A 22,973-nucleotide genomic window follows, 5' to 3' on the forward strand; every position below is an offset into this window, starting at 1 on the left:
ACCCCCATTCCAAGGTAACACTGGAGATTAGACACACACACACACACACACACACACACACACACACACACACACACACACACACACACACACACACACACACACACACACACCTTAACAGGTTGAAGGATCAGCCTTGTGTTTGAGAGAGGGAGCAGTTACCAGCAGCCGAACACTTGATTGGGGGAAGGAAGTCATCTCAGTTTCAAATAGACTGCTATGCCACCCCCAGGGAGTGGAGAGGAAGGGGATACCGGCTGCCTACCTAGTATGAAGGAGTCTCCCTGCAGTGCTTACACTTCCGGGAGAGAAAACCTAAATGATGGGAAATGGTGCGGCAGTGTTGTAGGGACGCTGGCAGTTCGGGACAACAGGTGCCCGAAATAGCGTCCAGAGAGCGTGTCTCAGTGGGTCTCACACCAACCATGCACGGTGTTGTCTACAGATCCTTCTCCACTTTTCCCGGCTAGAGCAGTCCCAGGAGGCATGATCAGACCGCCCAGGCCTGGCAGCTAGGTGCAAAGGTGGCCCAGGAAGGTAAGGGAGACAAATACTCCCGTGGAACAAGAGTAAACTATTACTCATCTCCTGCGTCAAAATGGAAGCCGTATACTGGAAAGCCAGACATAGGATTGCACTGACTGAAATAAACTCTTCTTTTCCTCAATGTCTCAGTGCTGGGCAACATGATCTAAAGAGAGTGCTACAGGTGCGACCCTTACGTCCCACAAAGGGCAGCGTGTGTCCCCATTACCACAATGTAAAGATAAAGGGGCCTATGCAGTAAGCGTTCATAAGCCACTTATCAAGCACTTATCGCCCAAAATGCCTACGGCTATTCAGTAAGTGTCGATAAGTGGGTTATAAAAGACTGAATCGCCCCCAAAAAATTGCTCATAAAAAAAAAAAAAAAACATTCAAAAAAATAAAAATAAATAAATCACCGAGGCAGCGGTGATCAGCCACTTATCGTTGCTTTTCGGCATGTTCATAAACTCGTGCAATTCTAGTAGCAGTGATTTGGCTATGAACGCTTATTACAGCTCTAGAATGGTGATTTTATCACAAAATCCTCACGCCAGAAAAAGTTGGCGTGAAGTTGTTGGAAACCTGCATAGGATTGATGCCGGGAATCTCTGGAGCTGATATACATTAATATTAGCAGCAGAGACCCCTGGCATGAATCCTATGCAATAAAAATGCATTTACAGTAAACTTCATTACCATAGCGGATAGCCTCAGGGACCCCCCTACTTCCGAGGTACAGGCCCCGTTATGGGGTGCTGGCATATCCTATGCATTTAAATGTCCGCGTCACGTGACCATGGGAATACAATGCATAGGAGATACCGGTACCCCATAACGGGGCCTGTATCTCGGGATGTAGGGGGTCCCCGAGGCTGAAACCAATGCGGTCCAGCTCTGGAGACCCCATGTTCATCTAAACTATTAACACAATTAAAATTTATACACAAATTTCGGGCGATATTTGCACAGGGAGAGACGGCTCTCTCAGAGCAGCTCTCTCTGCAGCAGATACAACTCGCCGGGTAAGGCCTTTTCAGAGCGTCGTTCATTAGATCACCGGCTTATCACCCGTTTTGTGAATTTTGCTATGACAGAGATAATCAAGGCTTTCTGAATACCGTGATAGCAACGCTCATAAATACGGTGATTTAAATGGCCCGGCGATTTTTTTCATGAATCTTTAGTGCATAAGCCCCAAAGAGTCATATAGCGATAACAGATTAAGAGTACAGTAACCAGCGCTATTACACAAGTCATGTGACATTTTGTACATGATGTACTGTAGACACCACATGTAAACCTGGCCAAGTCACGATCCTGGTATTCACACCGTCTTGCTGTAGGCCTTACGTTGTAAAATAAGGCTTCTTTCGAGTGCTTCCCATACTTCGTGTACAACGTTTCCTGAAAGATCCCCATTCTCGCGGACATTAGAAGGGCAAAGGTCAGCGCAGCGATACCTGGGGAAATAAAGGACAGAAACGGGTTAAGTCACATCCTACAACACAGCAGGGTGCATTCATTACAGCAGGCAGAGACAAATAGAACTAGAAGAAGTTGAAGACTGGGTCTACCTTGCCCGGGAAATATCAAGGGATAGAAAACCTATCAAATTAAAATCAATAGGAGAATAAAGATGGGATGGAGCGCATTTGGAAGAAATAAGAATCTTTCAATGGAACCTTCCACAGTTTCAACAAGCATGTGTTTGACCCGTGTATTCTGCCCGTGCTTACATGTGAAACTTGGACTCGATGCGAAGATAATTCAGAAGCTTCAGACAACACGAAACATTTTGGAAAGATGCATGCTGGGTATTACCCAAAGAGAAAGGAAAAATGAATGGGTTCGAAAGCAAACAAAAGTCTGAGACATTATCACAAGGGCGAAGAAATTAAAAGGACGGTGGGCCGGACATATTTCAAGAAGTAATTGCCATTGTTGGACAAAAATGGTATTCGGCTGGATTCCAAGGGTTATCAAAAGACCAAGACGATGACGAGAAGTAAGACGGGAGGATGAAACCAGAAAATGTGTTGGAGCAACGTGGAGAAGAGAGGCTGTAACAATACTACCTTGAAGATCATAGGGGAGGCTTCATCTAGCAGTGGATGGACAAAGGCTGAAGATGAATATATGTATATACTGTTTGGATATGTGTCCTACAGTTGGTAAAACGGTGACAGCTCTGCATTTGGAGACCCTAGCAGTTAAGGAGATATTCCAATCTGGCACCTTTTGGAAATGTACAATGCCAGGAAGCTGCTGGTCAGTAGTTGGAGGTGAGGGAGTAGGGTTTTACCTTTGTACTGCAGGGCCCCAACGTATTACTACATTAGCAGACAGCCAGGTATAGCCCAGTCCCCAGAGTTGAGCAGTCCTCACAGAGAATTGCTAATTAAGGACATCTTAGTTGTTGCCTGTGTAATGTTGATCACTCAACTCAACAGCCAATATTGCATGTTAACAAGTGCCCCACTATAGTCAGTGAGCCATTCTGCGACTTAAACCCTTTGTTAGTGTAAGTAGCCTCACTACTCGTGAAAAAGTTGGATTCCTTGCAGGCTGTGATACTTTTGGGACCACATGACCATAGTCCAGACGTGTTCTTCTGCATGAAACTGTCTAGACCAGTGTTTCCCAACTCCAGTCCTCAGGAACCCCAGCAGGTCAGGTCTTAAGGATATCCCTGCTCTGGCACAGGTGGCTCAGTCAAAATGACTGAGCCGCCGATTGACCCACCTGTGCTGGAGCAGGGATATCCTTAAGACCTGACCTGTTGAGGTTCCCGGAGGACTGGAGTTGGGAAACACTGGTCTAGACTTAGAAGGTTCCACTCTGCTGTCTGAATAGCTCATGACTAATTTCCCCTATGTATTATTTCTATGTATATCCAATAAATAAAAAAAATGGACAGGCAACAAAAAAGGAATGACCTTATGCTGATACTTTTAATTTCTAAATCTTTAACAGAGCATATTTAAGCATGGTATCCCATTTGTAAAGGAACATGTTCATAAGTGAGCCACAATATCTCATCTTAAAGGCCGCCTGAAATACAGTATCTTATAATTCTGTGCCCACGTTCAGGGCCACGTTTTGCTCCTTGCAGGACAGTCAAGCCGGCTCGTTCGTGAATACTTAAGGAAATTGCCATTTCCAGCTTAAAAGTGCGCGCCATCTGATCTGATGCCCTATAATCAGAGGAATGTGGTATATGTGGTGCTCAAAATTGAGCAGGTAGCATCCTTAAGCATATTGTTAATAAGATCCTTAATTAGGAGGTCCGGCGATGATGGAGTGCCCCTCAATAATGCAATAAATCTGCGTGATGACTGTAGGGGAAGTGACAAGTGGAGTCAGTTGAGACAACCACCGGGATGTACACAATAATCACCCTGACAGCATAATAAAGAGGAACTATGTCCATGACAGCAGGATTTAAATAAGGCACATTGGCATTTACCTGCTCCTTCAGGGGGCACTCTCAGGATCAGTAGCGTGCAGTCCATCCATAGGAAGATTCAAGAGGGTAGTTGGTGTGGATAGAGCACAGCTTCCAGACTCCCTGCAATGTGAAGCAGGGAAAACAAAACCAGGCCACTCCGCAGTAGTTTCAAATTTGTATTAGCCAACTAACACATACAGGGAAAAAAGGGGGGGACAAATAGAACGCACCTACGCGTTTCGTACAGAGGTACTTTATCAAGGTGAAGCAGGAACACAATACCAGCCTATTTATACCCACCATTTGCATTTCTAATCCAATGGGTTGCGGCGTCAAACGCCGACAGCTGCAAGCAGTCGCGGCTGTATGACGCACACTCCCAGGGGATAGGGTGCATCAGGTAGTACATAGGGACTGCCACGAGACCTCCGTCGCGTCATAGAGATGACGTCATCAGCGTGCGGCACGTAGGCCCCTCACGTTGACGCAACGTCCATCTCCATTGGCTGGGATATGTCACGTGATCTGAAAACTTTTTTAAAACATACAACTTTATTAATATAACACAATATGAACAGTAAAAATCAAAATACTTGGAAATAGAATACTTTAAACAAGATTTAAAATAGAACAGAATAAAAAACTTGCTGGATAATTAAATCGCAGACTCCCTGTCATGGTTGAATATATCTATGATTGCAAAAATATTGCTTGTAATACATTGAATAATTATGAAAGACAATGCATCATATAAACATTATATATGAATATATTCATGATGATGTAACCATTCATGGGACAGAAATAGAACCATGCTAGTTCATGGAAACTTGAACAGTAGATGTATATACAATACTATCAAATGGTAATGGTATAACTTACAAAAGCAGTGTACATTTTATACTTATAGTACATCTAGGAGGAGACATATGATTCGTAGGTTGTTATGTTTTTATATCTTAATTAAGACATGAGCAAAGATTGGGATTGCATAATGTTCACTAGAAATTAAAGGAATAAATGTAACTAAATATAGCCAAGATTGTAAATAAATTTCCAACAATATATTACTAGAATATATGTAATTGTTTATAAAGTCTTTAATGATGAAAAGTACATATTAGTACGTGTATAATTTTACAAGGATAAAGATTTTTTAATTACAAATATATAGAATTAACGATTGCAAATTTATTAATTGTAGATGGATAGCAATAATCCTTATTGATCATATAAAGTGACTTATATCCCACTCTGTGTTCATACCTAGGGGTGTTCTGGTTCTAAGAGTAAAAATCCAGAAGGATTCACGTCTATCAAGATTTTTTGTCCTGTCCCCACCTCTTGGAGGAACAGGTATTTGTTCAATTCCCTGAAATGAAAAGGAGTTAATATTACCTTGCGGACCATTGAAAAAATGCTTGGACACCGGGTGATTCTGATCACCAATTCGTATAAGACGTAAATGTTCTAGAATTCTAATTTTTAGACATCTAGTCGTTCTCCCGACGTATTGTCGGCCACATCCACACTGCAGTAGGTAAATGACAAATGTGGAGTTGCAATTCAGAAAAGATTTAATTTTATAGTTTAAACCGGAATTGTAGGAGCAAAATTGTTTGCTATTTTTCATTTTTGGACATACTTTGCAGTGTGTACAAGAGTATGTACCAAGTGGTAAAATGGAAACTTCTTTTTTACCATCACTGGATTCAAAGAGACTTGGAGAGAGACTGTTGGACAAAGTTTTGGCCCGTTTGTAAACTACATTGGGACCCGAAATAATGTATGGTTTCAATACTGGGTCTAGGGTTAATACATTCCAGTGTTTTTTTAGAATATTTTTAATTATTGGTGCTTGTTTACTATATGGAGTAATAAATGAGGGGCTGGTATTATCTCTATTTGGTCTTGGTTCATTCCTTAGCAATAAACTTCTATCTAAGGTAGATACCTCCCTCAATGTTCTGTCCAGATCCGCCTGTTTATAACCCCTTTTGAGAAACCTTGAATATAGGTCTTTCACCTGATTATTGTAATCAAACTCACTTGAGCAATTTCTACGTGCTCTGATGAATTGGCTCTTGGGTATTCCCTTGAACATGTTTTGGGGATGACAGCTGCTTGGTCTCAGAAATGTATTTCTGGAGTTGGGTTTGCGATATAAAGTTGTCTGAATTTTTAAAGTTGTGTCTACATATAAACAAAGATCTAAGTAATTAATGTGTTGTAAATGAAATGAATAAGTGAAAGTGAGATTAAATTTATTGGTGTTTAATAAAGAAATAAATTTGTGCAAAGTAGTGACATCACCTTCCCAAACAAATAACAGATCATCGATGTACCTCTTATAAAATAAAATGTGCTCCCTATAAATGTTCAAATCTCCAAACACGTGGAACAGCTCCCACCAACCCATGAATAGGTTGGCGTAGGAGGGGGCGAAGCTTGTCCCCATAGCCGTTCCACGTGTCTGGAGATAATGAACCCCATTGAACAAAAAGAAATTGTGTGTGAGTAAAAAGTGAATCGCATCCAAAATAAAAGTGTTTTGTGCTGGTGACAAGTCAGACTTATTTAGGAAATATTCCACAGCTGTCAAACCATGCTCGTGGGATATCACGGTGTATAAAGACGTAACGTCTAATGTCAGCCAGAGTAAATTGCTCTTCCATTTTAAGTCATCTAGTGTATTTATTAGATGAGTACTGTCTCTAATGTAGGACGGGAGCTGTTGTACCATGGGTTGGAGAAAGTGATTCACATATCGTGAGACACCATCCCCCAAAGAATCAATACTGGAGACAATTGGCCTCCCAGGAGGGGAGACCAATGTCTTATGAATCTTCGGGAGATGGTGAAACACGGGTGTGACAGGGAAGGGCTTGTATAGAAAATCCATGTCATTATCATTCAAGACACCTAGCATTGAACCCAGATCTAACAAATGTCTAAGTTCTGTCTGATATTGTATGGTTGGGTCAGATGGTAGAATTATATTTTCAATAAGTATTATTGCTATCCATCTACAATTAATAAATTTGCAATCGTTAATTCTATATATTTGTAATTAAAAAATCTTTATCCTTGTAAAATTATACACGTACTAATATGTACTTTTCATCATTAAAGACTTTATAAACAATTACATATATTCTAGTAATATATTGTTGGAAATTTATTTACAATCTTGGCTATATTTAGTTACATTTATTCCTTTAATTTCTAGTGAACATTATGCAATCCCAATCTTTGCTCATGTCTTAATTAAGATATAAAAACATAACAACCTATGAATCATATGTCTCCTCCTAGATGTACTATAAGTATAAAATGTACACTGCTTTTGTAAGTTATACCATTACCATTTGATAGTATTGTATATACATCTACTGTTCAAGTTTCCATGAACTAGCATGGTTCTATTTCTGTCCCATGAATGGTTACATCATCATGAATATATTCATATATAATGTTTATATGATGCATTGTCTTTCATAATTATTCAATGTATTACAAGCAATATTTTTGCAATCATAGATATATTCAACCATGACAGGGAGTCTGCGATTTAATTATCCAGCAAGTTTTTTATTCTGTTCTATTTTAAATCTTGTTTAAAGTATTCTATTTCCAAGTATTTTGATTTTTACTGTTCATATTGTGTTATATTAATAAAGTTGTATGTTTTAAAAAAGTTTTCAGATCACGTGACATATCCCAGCCAATGGAGATGGACGTTGCGTCAACGTGAGGGGCCTACGTGCCGCACGCTGATGACGTCATCTCTATGACGCGACGGAGGTCTCGTGGCAGTCCCTATGTACTACCTGATGCACCCTATCCCCTGGGAGTGTGCGTCATACAGCCGCGACTGCTTGCAGCTGTCGGCGTTTGACGCCGCAACCCATTGGATTAGAAATGCAAATGGTGGGTATAAATAGGCTGGTATTGTGTTCCTGCTTCACCTTGATAAAGTACCTCTGTACGAAACGCGTAGGTGCGTTCTATTTGTCCCCCCCTTTTTTCCCTGTATGTGTTAGTTGGCTAATACAAATTTGAAACTACTGCGGAGTGGCCTGGTTTTGTTTTCCCTGCTTCACATTGCAGGGAGTCTGGAAGCTGTGCTCTATCCACACCAACTACCCTCCTGATGCCCTATAAAGCAGATTAATCACAATATTTTTTCTTCCCTAGCGGCATTTTATTTTACATTTTAAAAGTAACCAAATCCTGCCGTCGGGTACTCCCAGGAGAACCTCTGCTGTTTAGGCACACGTGCTCTACCCCAGCGGGTAACACAGATGTTTTCCCTGGTCAAAGGAATTACCATATAAACGACCGTATCCTGAACCTGACTCTGAAGTCCACTGATGTCAAACCCTCGTATCCTGAACCTCGGATGAGGTTCTTTAAAGTCCAGTGATGTCACAAAGGGGGAGGGGTGTAGCAGCCATGTATAAGGCCGGGATAACAACCGTGACGGCGTGCGCGCAACATCGTACTCCGCGAGAACAAATCTCTTGCTGTCAATGAGGGCGGCCATAGTGCACCCGAGCCAAGCAACCGCGCGGCAGAATTTTCAAGCTACAAATAAATTTGTTTTGGGCGTGGCGGACGCGTCACGCATGCGGTTTAGCCAATGAGGATGAAACAGCCTGGTGCCTCCCCAATCGCTGAAAGCTCAGTTCATCCATTGCTCGGGTGACAGGCGCACACGCCCCTAGTATAATCGCGGCCAAACTGTTTAAGGGCTAATTTCTCATAAAATGCACCGTGTTTAAAAATCAGTAATAAACTAGAGGTGAAAACAGACATTGTGCTGTACAGTACAGGGAGGAACTAGCAGGTGAAACGGCACCTCTAAATAGCATGAATTAATTTAGTGACACTAGTAAGACTAGTGAATGGAGGTGCGCGTTAGCGGATGCGGTATCTGCCACTCACCTAGAAGCCACCATAGGAAGGCTGTAAATCCGTCCTCGTCACTAGAGGTTTGAGAAGACGTCTAAAGGGGAAAAGTAACAAGAAAAATAAAGCACTGCTATGGTGAATCACTTGCTGTGTAACCTGACCAATGAGGCAGGGCATGCAGCCTCCAACGCCTGCAAGACAGGTCTACCTGAGCCAGCACTATATTTAAGATCAAGTTCACAGGCAGGGCAGACAGGACAGACAGGACAGGCAGGACAGGCAGGACAGGCAGGACAGACAGGGGTTATTGAGTGCTGGGGTTCTCAACTTCAGTCCTTTAGCCCCCCAAGCACATCAGGGTTTTTTAGAATATCCCAGCTTCACAACAGGTGGCTCAGAGGCTCAGTGAAAGACTGATCCACCGATTGAGTCATCTGTGCTGAAGCCAGGATATTCTGAAAACCTGACCTGTTTGGGGGGGGCGCTTCAGGACTGGAGATGAGCAGCCCTCTGTAGTGTATTTAGTACAGTATATCTAGTGTATGTAGAACTTATTGCGTGTTTATGCATTACACTTTTCTTTAAAGGCTGCATACCTGTTTCCCTAAACATTATCAGTTTCGCTTGTGCACCCCTACTTTTGGCAGAAATTAAAACAGATATAAAAAACCACACCTAAACGAGTTCTTTAATGTACAGAGCGTGACGTGTCCCTGTTTGCTATGCATGTCCCACAGACACAAGGGGTTATCACAGTTATCCCAAACACGCTTTACCACTTGTTTTGCAGACATCAAGGTGCAAATAAAGATCCCCAGAGACACCAGAGCAATGGACAGGTATTTGGAGGTGCTGTACCTGTCACAACAAGAGACACAAACTCAGCATAAAGGTGCACAATAATATGAAGGGAAAAAAGCCAAAATCCAGAGAATAAACAACAGTGAAACATGGGTACATCAGGCCGGCTTTCCACGCCCGGCGTAATGTACTTCAACGCTGCCGCTGCCTGTAACGCAGTCTGAGTTTTTAGCGCCGCACATTGTCGCCCATGACCGCTAATGGGGCGACCCCATGACCGCTAATGGGGCGACCCCATGACCACAACCGTTCCCCTTAACATTAAGCGGTGGTCCTCTTCTGGTCGTGTCTCCAGCTCAAAGACACATCTCTCAAACGTAGGAAAAGAAGGCGTGATGTTAAGTGATCCTGGTAGGAGCCGGCGGCACACCAGCCTTGGTGACCCTCAGACCAACAGGGCACGCCAAAGTGTAGTATACAGCGAACGCAGGACTCTCCATGCACGTAAATCACACAGGTATGGAAGACACGCACGCGGATAGGCTGCGGGTAGGAGCCATATAAGCCAAGAGCTTGTGTTATACCGGCTACAGCGCTCACCTCTTCTTCAGGATAATGATTCCTAGCACCATGTTTGCAATTAACGATCCCTGGAAAAGAAGCAAAGCAAGAATCAGTCATATCAGAGGCATCTCTGCCGTATAACCAGCTCATCCCCTCCCCCCCACATACTGTGTCCATTTATAGCGACACTGTGTGTAATACTAGAAGCGATACACTAAGCCTTTATGATGCTCAAAAATAAATGGGACAAACGTCACAGTCTGAGGATGTGCAGCTAGTAAGGAGGACGCCGTCTGCATGAAACACAACATTGTGTTGGCTGCCGTTAAACTGTTTCCCCCTTAACATCTGTCCCCCCCCAGAGGGGCCAGCAATGCAGGGCAGATGTGCAGCTGGTTACATTGACAGCAAAAGGGTTAAAACCCTACAAGATACAGCTTTCCAAAGAAAAATATGTCAAACTGCTTGGGATAGCATAGCGTTTAAGTGTTCACATTCCACAGGGAACATTTATAAGGCTAGGGCCCCGGTCACGCCGCTGTAACGCGCGCCCGCGCTTTTAGCGGCGCATTCAGCCGATTCCCCGGTCTGCAGCTCACTGCAGGAGCAGAGACCGGGGGGGCGTGGCGGAGGAGTGACGGGGGCGCGGCCATGACGTCACCCGGCAGGTTCGCCCTCATCGGCTGAACCGCCGGGGGGCATGCCTAATAGCTCTCGCGCGAGCGCTGCGGGCCCCCCCCCTCGCAGCGGGCCCGGCGCCATTGCGGGGAGGGCTCTCGTGCGCGCAGCGGACGCTGTAGTAGGCAGCGGGGGCAAGGCCTAAGGCAGCACAGAGTTATACAGGACGGACACACGTTAAGAACGTCAGTTGCCGCGATATGGAACCAAGTGCATTCTCTTCATTTGCATGTCATTTCCCAGAATCCCTTGCTGCAGTGGAAGCACTGTATGCTAGGAGATGATGGGGAAAGCCAGGTTGCAGACCTGGCTGGGAAATGTGAAAGTGCTCAAACGTGGGATTTTCATCTTCAGGTATAAATCTTATTTGACTCATTTGATTAATCTGTTAACCCTCTCTGGACAAGCATCATCCTCCCTCCGTGAACGGTTTTATTTTTATATCCCGTATATTAGCGGTTGGGAGTTACTATGCTGTTACCTTAAATGGTCTGCCAATTGTCCAATTTCTAATGTGCAATCAGGTAGTTTTATTGGGGGAGTCGTGATTGTTTAGATGCACAAGTTTGAACCTTGTGTGGGGAAAGCATAGCTACGGGTTAGCATAGCATTTAAAGGGGTCACATGTCATAGGGGACAGACACGAGGTGGACTTCAGTCTGACTCTTTCAAACTTCTTTATGTCTGGATCTTCGGGCAACTTTATCCATGTGAAGATATTACTTGGCAGCTTTCGATGAGTTAATTACTCTACACTCGTGTTCTACATTTGTGGGCCTGCATCATTTATCCCCCCCCCTCACCTACTGCGGTCTCCCCCAAAACTTCTCCTCATTCACTCACACTCATCACACCTTTCTCCCAAGACGCCTCCCAGCCACGACCCCCCTCAGACACCGCCTCTCCTGCCACTCTCCCCTATGGTGGTCCCTCCCTCAGACCAGGTAGTAGACGACAGGGCAGAGGAGTTGGCATACTACTTTCCTCACGCTGCACATTTTATGTCTTACTCCCATTTCCCTCCCTTTCACCCTTCAAAGTCAACGCTGTCCGTCTCTCTCCGCCTCCCCCCCCCGTATCGCAGTCATCTATCGTCCCCTGGACCTACATTTCAATTCCTTGATAACTTAGTCGCCTGGCTCCCTCACTTCTGACACTACTGTCATCCTGGGAGACTAACATATCTATTGACAATCCCAATGGCACTTCAGCTGCCCATCTCATCTTGTAAATATGGTCAACGCACTATACATCAAAAATATCGACTATAATAACGAGAATTAACTTGTGTGTACGTGATTTGGTGAGCAGTTCTGTTGGTTTGATCGGCCTTGGTCTTTCCAAGTTTATGCAGGGCTGCGGAGGCCCATCGTAAGGTGAGCATACACCAGGGGAAACGGAGGAGGGGTTCTCCGAAACAGCTAAATCCTTAAGTAATTATAGGCAGAGGTAACACAGCTGCAATGAATCAGTCATCCAGGACTGGAACCGCTACGCCTCTGCACGATCAATCCAACCTTTGAGTTGGTACACTACAGATCTACTTTGAATATCACTCAATGCAAGCCAGCTGTGGGTTGCCAAATGGGGAGATGGTGGAGAGAGTTATTCGGGGGGAGGAGGGGAGAGATTAACCTCTTTGAATCCATTAGCAATACCCCACTGACAATAGGACACCGTTCTCTACTTACCGATCTGAATATCATATGCAGCGGCATGGAGATGTTGAGGTTGAGGGCATAATTATTCGTCACGCTGACCGTGAAAAACATGGCCACCATAATTAGGTAATACCTGCAACAGACAGCACAGGAGAGCCGAGTTATATAGCAATAGCACTCAATGTGTCCACCTCTCACCCTAAAGCCTTGGCTGCACCATCAAATTAGATTGTAAGCTCTTCGAGCAAGAACTCCTTTCCCTGTTTACTTTGATGTCTGCAGCGCTTATTCCCTTTATGTCTCCTATTATTTTGTCACGTGTCCCTATTCCATGTGTCTCCCCTCATTTTAGATTGTAAGCTCCTTGGAGCAGGAACCGCCTCCCTATTATCTCAGTTTGTCTTTGACGTACATGTACCCTTTTGTCATACAATGTGATTGTGCTGCGCTGCGGAATATGTTGGCGCCATACAGATAAAAGATAACAATAATAATGACTGTTTTGAAGCGATATGTACATGGGTGGCGCTATAGAAATAAAAGATATGACCGATAACCAACCCCCACATCTATACGATCACGTGGAAAGCCCGCTGTTACACCCCCAGGTCACACCCCCGTGCAGCAGAGATTCCAAGGGCTGGAGCAGGCAATCGTTATTAACGTGTGTACGTAGCGCTGCGTACACGGTTATTAACACACACAAACAAATAGGACAGAGGCCCAAGAGCATACATGCATGTACAGTATCTACAGAGGGTTACAGCAGGGGTGCATGTATCTACAGAGTGTTACAGCAGGGGTGCATGTATCTACAGAGGGTTACAGCAGGGGTGCATGTATCTACAGAGGGTTACAGCAGGGGTGCATGTATCTACAGATGGCTACAGCAGGGGTGCATGTATCTACAGAGGGTTACAGCAGGGGTGCATGTATCTACAGAGGGTTACAGCAGGGGTGCATGTATCTACAGAGGGTTACAGCAGGGGTGCATGTATCTACAGAGGGTTACAGCAGGGGTGCATGTATCTACAGAGGGTTACAGCAGGGGTGCATGTATCTACAGAGGGTTACAGCAGGGGTGCATGTATCTACAGAGGGTTACAGCAGGGGTGCATGTATCTACAGAGGGTTACAGCAGGGGTGCATGTATCTACAGAGGGCTACAGCAGGGGTGCATGTATCTACAGAGGGCTACAGCAGGGGTGCATGTATCTACAGAGGGTTACAGCAGGGGTGCATGTATCTACAGAGGGTTACAGCAGGGGTGCATGTATCTACAGAGGGTTACAGCAGGGGTGCATGTATCTACAGAGGGTTACAGCAGGGGTGCATGTATCTACAGAGGGTTACAGCAGGGGTGCATGTATCTACAGAGGGTTACAGCAGGGGTGCATGTATCTACCGAGGGTTACAGGAGGGGTGCATGTATCTACAGAGGGTTACAGCAGGGGTGCATGTATCTACAGAGGGTTACAGCAGGGGTGCATGTATCTACAGAGGGCTACAGCAGGGGTGCATGTATCTACAGAGGGTTACAGCAGGGGTGCATGTATCTACAGAGGGTTACAGCAGGGGTGCATGTATCTACAGAGGGTTACAGCAGGGGTGCATGTATCTACAGAGGGTTACAGCAGGGGTGCATGTATCTACAGAGGGTTACAGCAGGGGTGCATGTATCTACAGAGGGCTACAGCAGGGGTGCATGTATCTACAGAGGGTTACAGCAGGGGTGCATGTATCTACAGAGGGTTACAGCAGGGGTGCATGTATCTACAGAGGGCTACAGCAGGGGTGCATGTATCTACAGAGGGTTACAGCAGGGGTGCATGTATCTACAGAGGGTTACAGCAGGGGTGCATGTATCTACAGAGGGTTACAGCAGGGGTGCATGTATCTACAGAGGGCTACAGCAGGGGTGCATGTATCTACAGAGGGTTACAGCAGGGGTGCATGTATCTACAGAGGGTTACAGCAGGGGTGCATGTATCTACAGAGGGTGTTGGGGTGCTCAGGATATCCCAGTTTCTGCATAGGTGGCTCAATCAGAGGCTCAGTCAAAGACTGAGCCTCTGATTGAGCTACCTGCGCTGAAGCAGAGACTGATTGAGCTACCTGTGCTGAAGCTGGGACTGATTGAGCTACCTGCGCTGAAGCTGGGACTGATTGAGCCACCTGTGCTAAAGCTTGGATATCCTGAAAACCTGGCCTGTTAAGGGGGCTTGATGACTGGTAGTTGAGCACACCTGGGTTACAGTATAGAAATAAAACAAGTCACTACAAACAGCACGACAGCTTTGTTTAAAGAGGCAAGTCGGCGATTCTTTTGCTAATTTGTTTTTATTTTTAACATAGGATTGAAGTATGGGGTCTCCAGAACTGAACCCCATTAATTTCAGCTCCAGGGACCCCCCTGATTCCAGAGATAGACCTCCGTAGCTGCTCCACTCGGCTAGCAGAGATCACATAATGTTACATACTTACTGAGGTAGAGGTGGGGGGGGGGGAGGGAGGGGAGAGAAACGGTCCATCAAGTTAAACCTGTGCTAAATTTAGAAGACAGATATTTATCCTATATCTGTACTTACAGTATATTGATCCAGAGGAAGGCAAACACAAAACCCCAGTGACACATCATCCAATGATATCTCATAAGGGGAAAATGAGATGCCTCCGGATTCCAAATAACGGCGCCCCGCTTTCTCTCGGGACCAGCATCCTTCCCATGTTTACTTGTTTGGTGTATCCCTGGATCCCTTTCAAAATGTCTAAGGGAGGAGCTTCAAAGCTCCCGTGCCCTGCGGCCCAAAAGGAAGCCGTGACGTCATCAGGCTCAGCTTCCTATTGGCCCGCGTGACGCGGGAGAGTTTCAACTTTGCGGAGACACCAGCGCCTCCTTGGGAGGTCTGAAGCTGAAAAGGCAACAAGAAACCTCCCCCGTATTGCAAATAGCAAATAAAAAGATCACTTGTGAGCACATTCACATGTCTTAGACATGTCTGCAGCCCTGCCTTTCACCATTATCCCCAGCATACAGTGCTTCCACTGCAGCAAGGGATTCTGGGAAATGACATGCAGATAGATAGATAGTTGTGTGGCTATTTAAGACAAGCAGGGGGAAGTTTAAAGGTGCAAAAAACAACATCTTGAAAACAACTTGATGTAACTTGAGAGACAAGTGTTTTAAACCACAAGGATACCACCCCCCTCCACCCCCCCAGAGGAAAAGCTTGTTATCAGAGCAGCAGGAGCGGGGTGTACCGTATTTGAATGGCCGGCCTCTTCCTCCCCAGGTTTGCCTCGCAGATAAAGCCTTCTATCGCAATGAACAGAAACTGAGCGAATGTGACGATGTTCCCACATCCTGGGAATTTCCTGCAGATAGGACACAAGCGGTTACCCGAGGAGGACACGGAGGACCAGGGGAGGAGCACATGGTTACGGCCAGTCATAGATTGTGGGGGAAGAATCACTCAAACTAAACAAGGAATGGAATAGCACTGCTTAGTCAACGTGGGCCTACACATTTTCTTCAGCGCTCTCTCCCTTTATTATCACGAATAACGATGTCGCTGTAGAAGGGGAATGCAGCACTCTGTCTTCTAGTTCAATGGTGTTTATTCATAGATCGACGTTTCGTACCAACGTTGCGGACCTTTCTGAAGATACCAAGTGAGAGGAGCGACTGCTAAACACCGCTCAATTACCCAGAGTGCCCTGAGAGAGAAAGGGTATCTTGAGAAAGGTCCACAACTTTGTCCATCTATTAATGAACTAGAACAGGAGTGACCAACTCCAGTCTTCAAGGGGTCATGTTTTCAGGCTATCCCTGCTTCAGCACAAGTGGCTCAATTGAGCCACCTGTGCTGAAGCAGGGATGGCCTTAGAACTTGACCCCTTGAAGACTGGCGTTGGCAACGCCTGGTTTAATGTTGCCATCATTTTCCAAAGTATGCAAACAAAACAAAAAAAGTTTACTTTAAGGGCGATTAAATCTTGGCAAATAAACCAGTGATTGTGTTGAGCAGCTCCTCTAATAGAATAGTTTGTGCTTGAACACACAATGGTGTGTGGACTCCCTATCACATACAGTAAGTGTGTTTTTTTAACGATTGCTCATAGCACTTAAACATTGGAAGACGTCCTAAACAACCATATCATTTTATACAAACGTCCTATGCTTTTATACACATTAAAAGGGACCATCAATTAAACTTCATCTCAGCTCCTTGCATCCAAAACCCTGAGATTAGGGGGATAAAGGGTCTCGCTTGTATTTTAAAAAGTAGATACTATTTACCCAGCGAGCCTGGTTAGGCTGCGGCCCTGCTAGCGCTGAGCGGGCGGCGCTTGGAGCGGTTACATGTATAAATATACATGTAACCGCTCCAAGCGCTCCAATATATATATATGCAGGTTCCCGCGTGTATATATATATATATATATATATATATATATATATATATATACACATGTAACCGCTCCAACCGCTCCAATATATATATGCATGTTCCCGCTCATGCGATGCGCGCGCGCGCAAATGCACGGGCACACACGCTCAGCGCTTTTGTAAATAAACTTTTTATACTTTCCCGCTTGCCCGATAGCCCGCAATTGCGACACCCCCCTCCCCCCCCCCCCCCTCCCCCCCTCCCCCTCGCCCCTCGCCCCTCGCCCGTCCGCAAGTTGCAGGACACCCGGCGCTCATGCTCTAAGCATGAGCGCGCTCAGCGCCAGCGGGGACTCAGCCTAAAAGGGGCAATCCAAGCAATACCCAGGTTTATTTAAATAAATCAATTCTGTAGTATTAGCTAATACAGTACTTACTACATTTTTTTTGTCAACTCTTAGTGACATTTTTAATGGGTTTTAATATACTGGGCATTTTTTGATTTCTATAGCAGGTTTTAGCACACTTCCCCAGCAGTGCAAGATCTTTGTAACACTTTCCTGCTTGTGATCATTTGTTGCCAATATTCCCAGTAGATTGAACTATTAACTGCAACAATAATGTTACCGTAGTAATATAAGAATACATTGTAGCTGCTGAGTTACACGGATTGTAACTGAAAGGGCAGCCATTTAGTGAACCCAGGGTAGCAGGACATTAGCTGTTCACGGGAGAATGAATCAATCAGCAGTTTAGGTAATCAAAGGTAGTGTATATTAAAACAAACAATAATAAAGATTTTTGTTTGTTTGGGGAGGGGTGGGGGGGGGGTTAAGTGTCACGCGGACTGTCTCTTTAATAAGGCATTGTTTAACATTATTTAACCAGGCGCTGGATAAACAAGAGACTTGTTCAGTCTTATTTAACTGACAGTTGAAGAAATCAGAAATTTGTTTAGCCTTTCCCTTACATGCCAGCCTAACCCTTACCCACCAGCCTAACCCTTACCCTAACATACCAGCCTAACCCTTACCCTAACATACCAGCCTAACCCTTACCCTAATATGCCAGCCTAACGCTTACCCAACAGCCTAACCCTTACACAAACATGCCAGCCTAATCCTTACCCTAACCCTTACCCACCAGCCTAACCCTTACCTTAACATACCAGCCTAACCCTTACCTTAACATGCCAGCCTAACCCTTACCCTAACATGCCAGCCTAACCCTTACCCACCAGCCTAACCCCAACCCTAACATGCCAGCCTAACCAGCCCTCTGAGTCATGAGAATCTGGTAGGAAATCATTGTGGGGTAATGGTAGATTATAGAGCCTGCCGCAGGGTACATAGTTTGAACAACAGGTTGAGAACTAATATCCTCATGTCAATGTGGGTGAGTAAAGGTGTGTGCGAATCTGGTCACACTGACATTGTGCCCCCCTGCCTGTCCCACCCCATCTATGCAGCCCCTGCTAATCACAGCGAGGTGCCCCCCATATATGTCACATTTACATTAATGTTCCCTGTCACTCACAGCTAGGAGTCCCCATTGCAACTGTCACTCACAGCTAGGTGTCCCCATTGCAACTGTCACTCACAGCTAGGTGTCCCCATTGCAACTGTCACTCTCAGCTAGGTGTCCCCATTGCAACTGACACTCTCAGCTAGGTGTCCCCATTGCAACTGTCACTCACAGCTAGGTGTCCCCATTGCATCTGTCACTCACAGCTAGGTGTCCCCATTGCAACTGTCACTCTCAGCTAGGTGTCCCCATTGCATCTGTCACTCACAGCTAGGTGTCCCCATTGCAACTGTCACTCACAGCTAGGTGTCCCCATTGCATCTGTCACTCACAGCTAGGTGTCCCCATTGCAACTGTCACTCACAGCTAGGTGTCCCCATTGCAACTGTCACTCACAGCTAGGTGTCCCCATTGCATCTGTCATTCACAGCTAGGTGTCCCCATTGCAACTGTCACTCACAGCTAGGTGTCCCCATTGCAACTGTCACTCTCAGCTAGGTATCCCCATTGCATCTGTCACTCACGTGCAACTGTCACGCTCACTGGTATGTATGTGTCCCTAACCCTTCCTCCCTATCACAATGTCCCCTGCCTGCCCCAATGAATGAAGGGACACACACTGTGCTTCCCCCCGGCTCCCAATGAATAGAGGGACACACTGCCCACTGCCCCCTGCCCCTCACACTGCCCTCTGCCCCCGGGTCCCAATGAATAGATGGACACTCACTGCCCCTCACACCGCCCCCTCTCGGTGACTCTCACCTGGCTAGAAGTTCTAGAAACACCACATTACTGCAGCAGCCCGCGAAGATCAGGCCCCCGGCCGCCGCGGGATGCATGCTGACCGCCGGAGGGACCAGCCCCGCACCAGCCTGGCGTCCTGTCCCGTGCCGAGCAAGCAGCTCAACAAGCCGGTACAAACAGTACGCGTGGGTGACACGTCCACCAGCGGCGCGCGGAGCCTTACGGGAGTTGTAGTTTATTCGCAGCGCAGCCGACGCTTGCAGAGTATAGAATCGGGAAGAAAAAAAACTACATCTCCCAGGATGCGCCCCCGGGAATGCGAAGAGAGGGGAAAAGCGGAAGTGCGTAATATCTTCTGGTATTGCACGAGCGGCCATGTCTACTGTGGGCAGGAGTGTATTGGTACTGACAAGGAACTGTTAATAGAGTGAGGGCAAATGATGACAGGTGTACTGATAAGAGTGTACAGTACTTGTACTGTCATACACCCCCAACACAAATAGTCTTGTATTAGATTCCAAATCACTGCCCTCTATATTTAAAAAAAATAATGCATTTTTTAAACCCATAATTTTAAAATGTATATTTTCTTATAATAACATTAAAAATAGAGTTTAAACCCCAATTCCTTCCAGTGGGTTCAACAATACAGGCAGTCCTCGTTTTACAACGCTTCGCTTTACAACGAACGGCTTATCCAACGCTGTGCAATGCATACCTATATTCATTTTTACAACGCCAAAACGGCTTATCCAACGCTCTTATGACGCTTTGCAACGTTGTGTATGTGTGTATATATATACACATTCACATAAACAACGTTGCAAAGCGTCGTAAGAGCGTATATATGATATTATACTATATAATATTATATTATACTATATAATATATTATTTATTATGTTATATTATATATATAATACAGTATATAAACTATATAATTTATGTGTGTGCTGCATATCATTTTGCCGGCATAAAATATTTGGTGTATTTTAGTGTTAAAAATGCCTTCAGGAACGGAACCTTCCATTTAAACCGTGTTCCTATGGGAAAACGTGTTTCGCTTTACAACGCCATTTTGAGTAACGCATTGTGTCGGATAACCGAGGACTGCCTGTACCATTGCAGAGAAAATAATGAGGCAAAGCTGCAGGCCCACAATAAACTTCAAAAGTACATGTTTCTTATATGGATGTTCATATTTTCTACACTGATAGACACTCTGGATATAACTCCTTTTTATTCAACTTTTATTTTAAGCTTAAGAAAAGTTGTTCATGTACAATTTATAAGGATGGCTTTGTCAGTGAATGCTTAATTTATGATTTTTTATTAGGATTGGAAAGATTAATACAGATAGAAGGCAGGTGGCAGTACTTTACAAAATAAGAATTGGGCAATTGCTGGAAAAACTCCCCATATGTAAATATTTGCAAAAACTGAAGATAACATATATAACAATGAAAAAAAATGAGACATATTAAATCGCTTCGAAAGGTCTCGTGGGGGTTACCAGTCTCAAGTCTGAAGAAATTCATACAAAGTGTTATTCCAGGATGGGAATTCTCACGTGGAAGGACTTCACAGCGCTCCACTCTGCAGCTAATTCAAAGAGACTCCCCCAAGTTTGTTTTAGTCCCAAGCTATAGAGACATTATAAGCCCAATATATCATGGTAGCACAGCTCATGGGTTTATAATTATATCAACTATCTTCTAAAGTGCCAAAACCATTCCAACGAGGATTTGAAAACTGGTTTCAGCGACATTACACACATTAGGGGATTTACTTAGCGTCATCTTTATAAAATTGTAATATTGATCCAACACTAATGCAAGTCCTTGTTATCTCCTGTGTTAATTACTGCAACATTCCAGTGTCCGGCCTCCCTTAAAATACATACAAAATGCTGCTGCTGGAATCATCTCCTGTTTAGACTTGTATCTGCTCCTGATCTCTCGATCTCTCTCGATCTCTCGATCTCTCGATCTCTCGATCTCTCTCGATCTCTCTCTCGATATCTCTCTCTCGATCTCTCTCTCTCGATCCCTCTTCCTCTCCCTCTTTCTCTCTCTTTCTCTTCTCTCTCCTTCCCTACTAAATTCTCCTCTGAACCTCGATTCTGTATATATCTCAACTCTGATCTCTTGTTCCACCTCTATTCTCCTACGCTCAAACCAAGGCTTTCCTAATCATTTTTCACTCATCTTCCCCTGACGATGGAACTCTATTCTGCTCACCTTCTACAGTACAGTATTTCCATTTTTAAATCCCAGCTGAAAATTCACTTCTTAAAGCTGCAGTTCAAGTAATATTCTACATGTGTGTTTTTTTTTAAATCAGTTCTGTACCATGAGAAAATACTTGTAGCATTTTTTTTAAACCAACCATTTTAAAATAATTTTTTAATGTATTCTGATGTAACAAGCATTTTTGTTTCTATAGCAACCATTTACAAAGTAACACCCCCTTCCTCTTCTGAGACAGGCTCTGGCACACCCCTTTTGCCCTCTCTCTAGCAGTGCACCAATTGTATCTAGTGCCTGCCTGGTCACATGATCTTCCCCACAGAAACAAATTAGGATAAATGCGCTCAGGACTGTGACAGTGAGGAATCAAGCGGTATAAATAACCAACTTAAGTGAAACTACAATGTGATCTACATAAAACAATAAAATATAGTGCTGTGTTCAACAAATTAAAACCTGTTACTAGGTATACAATGGAGGTTTGCTGCTGTATTCCGTGGACTGGCTCCACAAACCACACGCACTAGATGAAAACAAAAGAAAAAACAGCGCAAAACATCATAGTGTAGTATTAAAAGAATATATATTGTGTGACAGCAGGTGAGTATCTCACGTACATCAATTTAGATATTCAAAAGCATGGCATGTTATGGACATGTTACCACTCCGCTACCGCAACAGCCCACGACGGTCGGACCAATCGATGAGGTAGGTTCCTCTCTCTCGCAAGGTGTCGTCTCTGCAACTGCTGCCACTGTGTAGGTCACAGGTAAGGGGGGAAGATGTTGACTTCAGTCCGGGAACAATTCTATGCCTCACTTCAATAAGCGTCCCTTTATAATCTCATTGTTAGAAACATTATATAAAAAAAGTGGCACTCCGTGGTCATTTGCATGTCATTTCCCAGAATCCCTTGCTGCAGTGGAAGTGCTGTGTGCTGGGTGATAATGGTGAAAGGCGGGGTTGCAGACCTGCCTAAGACATGCAAATGAGCATACAGTTGTATTTGCATATTTGCTTTGCTGTGGAGGGTTTTTGTCACTTTTTATACTCACCATAACTTAACTCAGTATTATGGTATACCCCATCCCTTAGCTTCTTTGCATACCCAGTTAATCAACCCCACACTGATGAGAGTATATATACCATAATACTGAGTTAAGTTATGGTGAGTAAAAAAAGTGACAAAACCCCTCCACAGGAAAGCAAATATGCAAATACAACTGTATGCTCATTTGCATGTCTTAGGCAGGTCTGCAACCCCGCCTTTCCCCATTATCACCCAGCATACAGCACTTCCACTGCAGCAAGGGATTCTGGGAAATGACGTGCAAATTAGCTTTTTGAGGCAAAAAGTGACACTGTGTGCTCATTTGCACGTCATTTCCCAGAATCCCTTGCTGCAGTGGAAGTGCTGTATGCTGGGTGATAATGGGGAAAGGCGGGGTTGCAGACCTGCCTAAGACATGCAAA

The 22,973-nt window shown here is 44.6% G+C and overlaps 1 protein-coding gene across 7 annotated transcripts in view; it reads right to left on the bottom strand.

The window, feature by feature from the left end:
- SLC35B4 (solute carrier family 35 member B4) overlaps window positions 1–19,449 on the bottom strand; it is a 28,523-nt gene extending 9,074 nt beyond the window's left edge. For 5 of the 7 annotated variants that reach the window (XR_012801592.1, XR_012801590.1, XR_012801591.1 and 2 more), the window contains exons 1-7: window positions 19,271–19,448; window positions 15,856–15,969; window positions 12,625–12,727; window positions 10,292–10,341; window positions 9,667–9,748; window positions 8,924–8,984; window positions 1,879–1,988 (exon numbers count right to left, since the gene is read on the bottom strand). Coding sequence is in view for 3 of the 7 variants with exons in the window: in XM_075599352.1 (XP_075455467.1) it covers window positions 1,879–1,988; window positions 8,924–8,984; window positions 9,667–9,748; window positions 10,292–10,341; window positions 12,625–12,727; window positions 15,856–15,969; window positions 19,271–19,347 (597 nt within the window). In the remaining 4 variants the exon portion in view is untranslated. Of the gene's footprint in view, window positions 1–1,878; window positions 1,989–8,923; window positions 8,985–9,666; window positions 9,749–10,291; window positions 10,342–12,624; window positions 12,728–15,855; window positions 15,970–19,270 lie in introns of all 7 variants that reach the window. The other 2 variants (XM_075599353.1, XM_075599354.1) reach the window with 2 other exon arrangements.
- Between the last annotated feature and the right edge of the window lie 3,524 nt (window positions 19,450–22,973).

Source organism: Ascaphus truei, chromosome 5 (genome assembly GCF_040206685.1).
Source record: "Ascaphus truei isolate aAscTru1 chromosome 5, aAscTru1.hap1, whole genome shotgun sequence".
Classification (NCBI taxonomy): domain Eukaryota; kingdom Metazoa; phylum Chordata; class Amphibia; order Anura; family Ascaphidae; genus Ascaphus; species Ascaphus truei.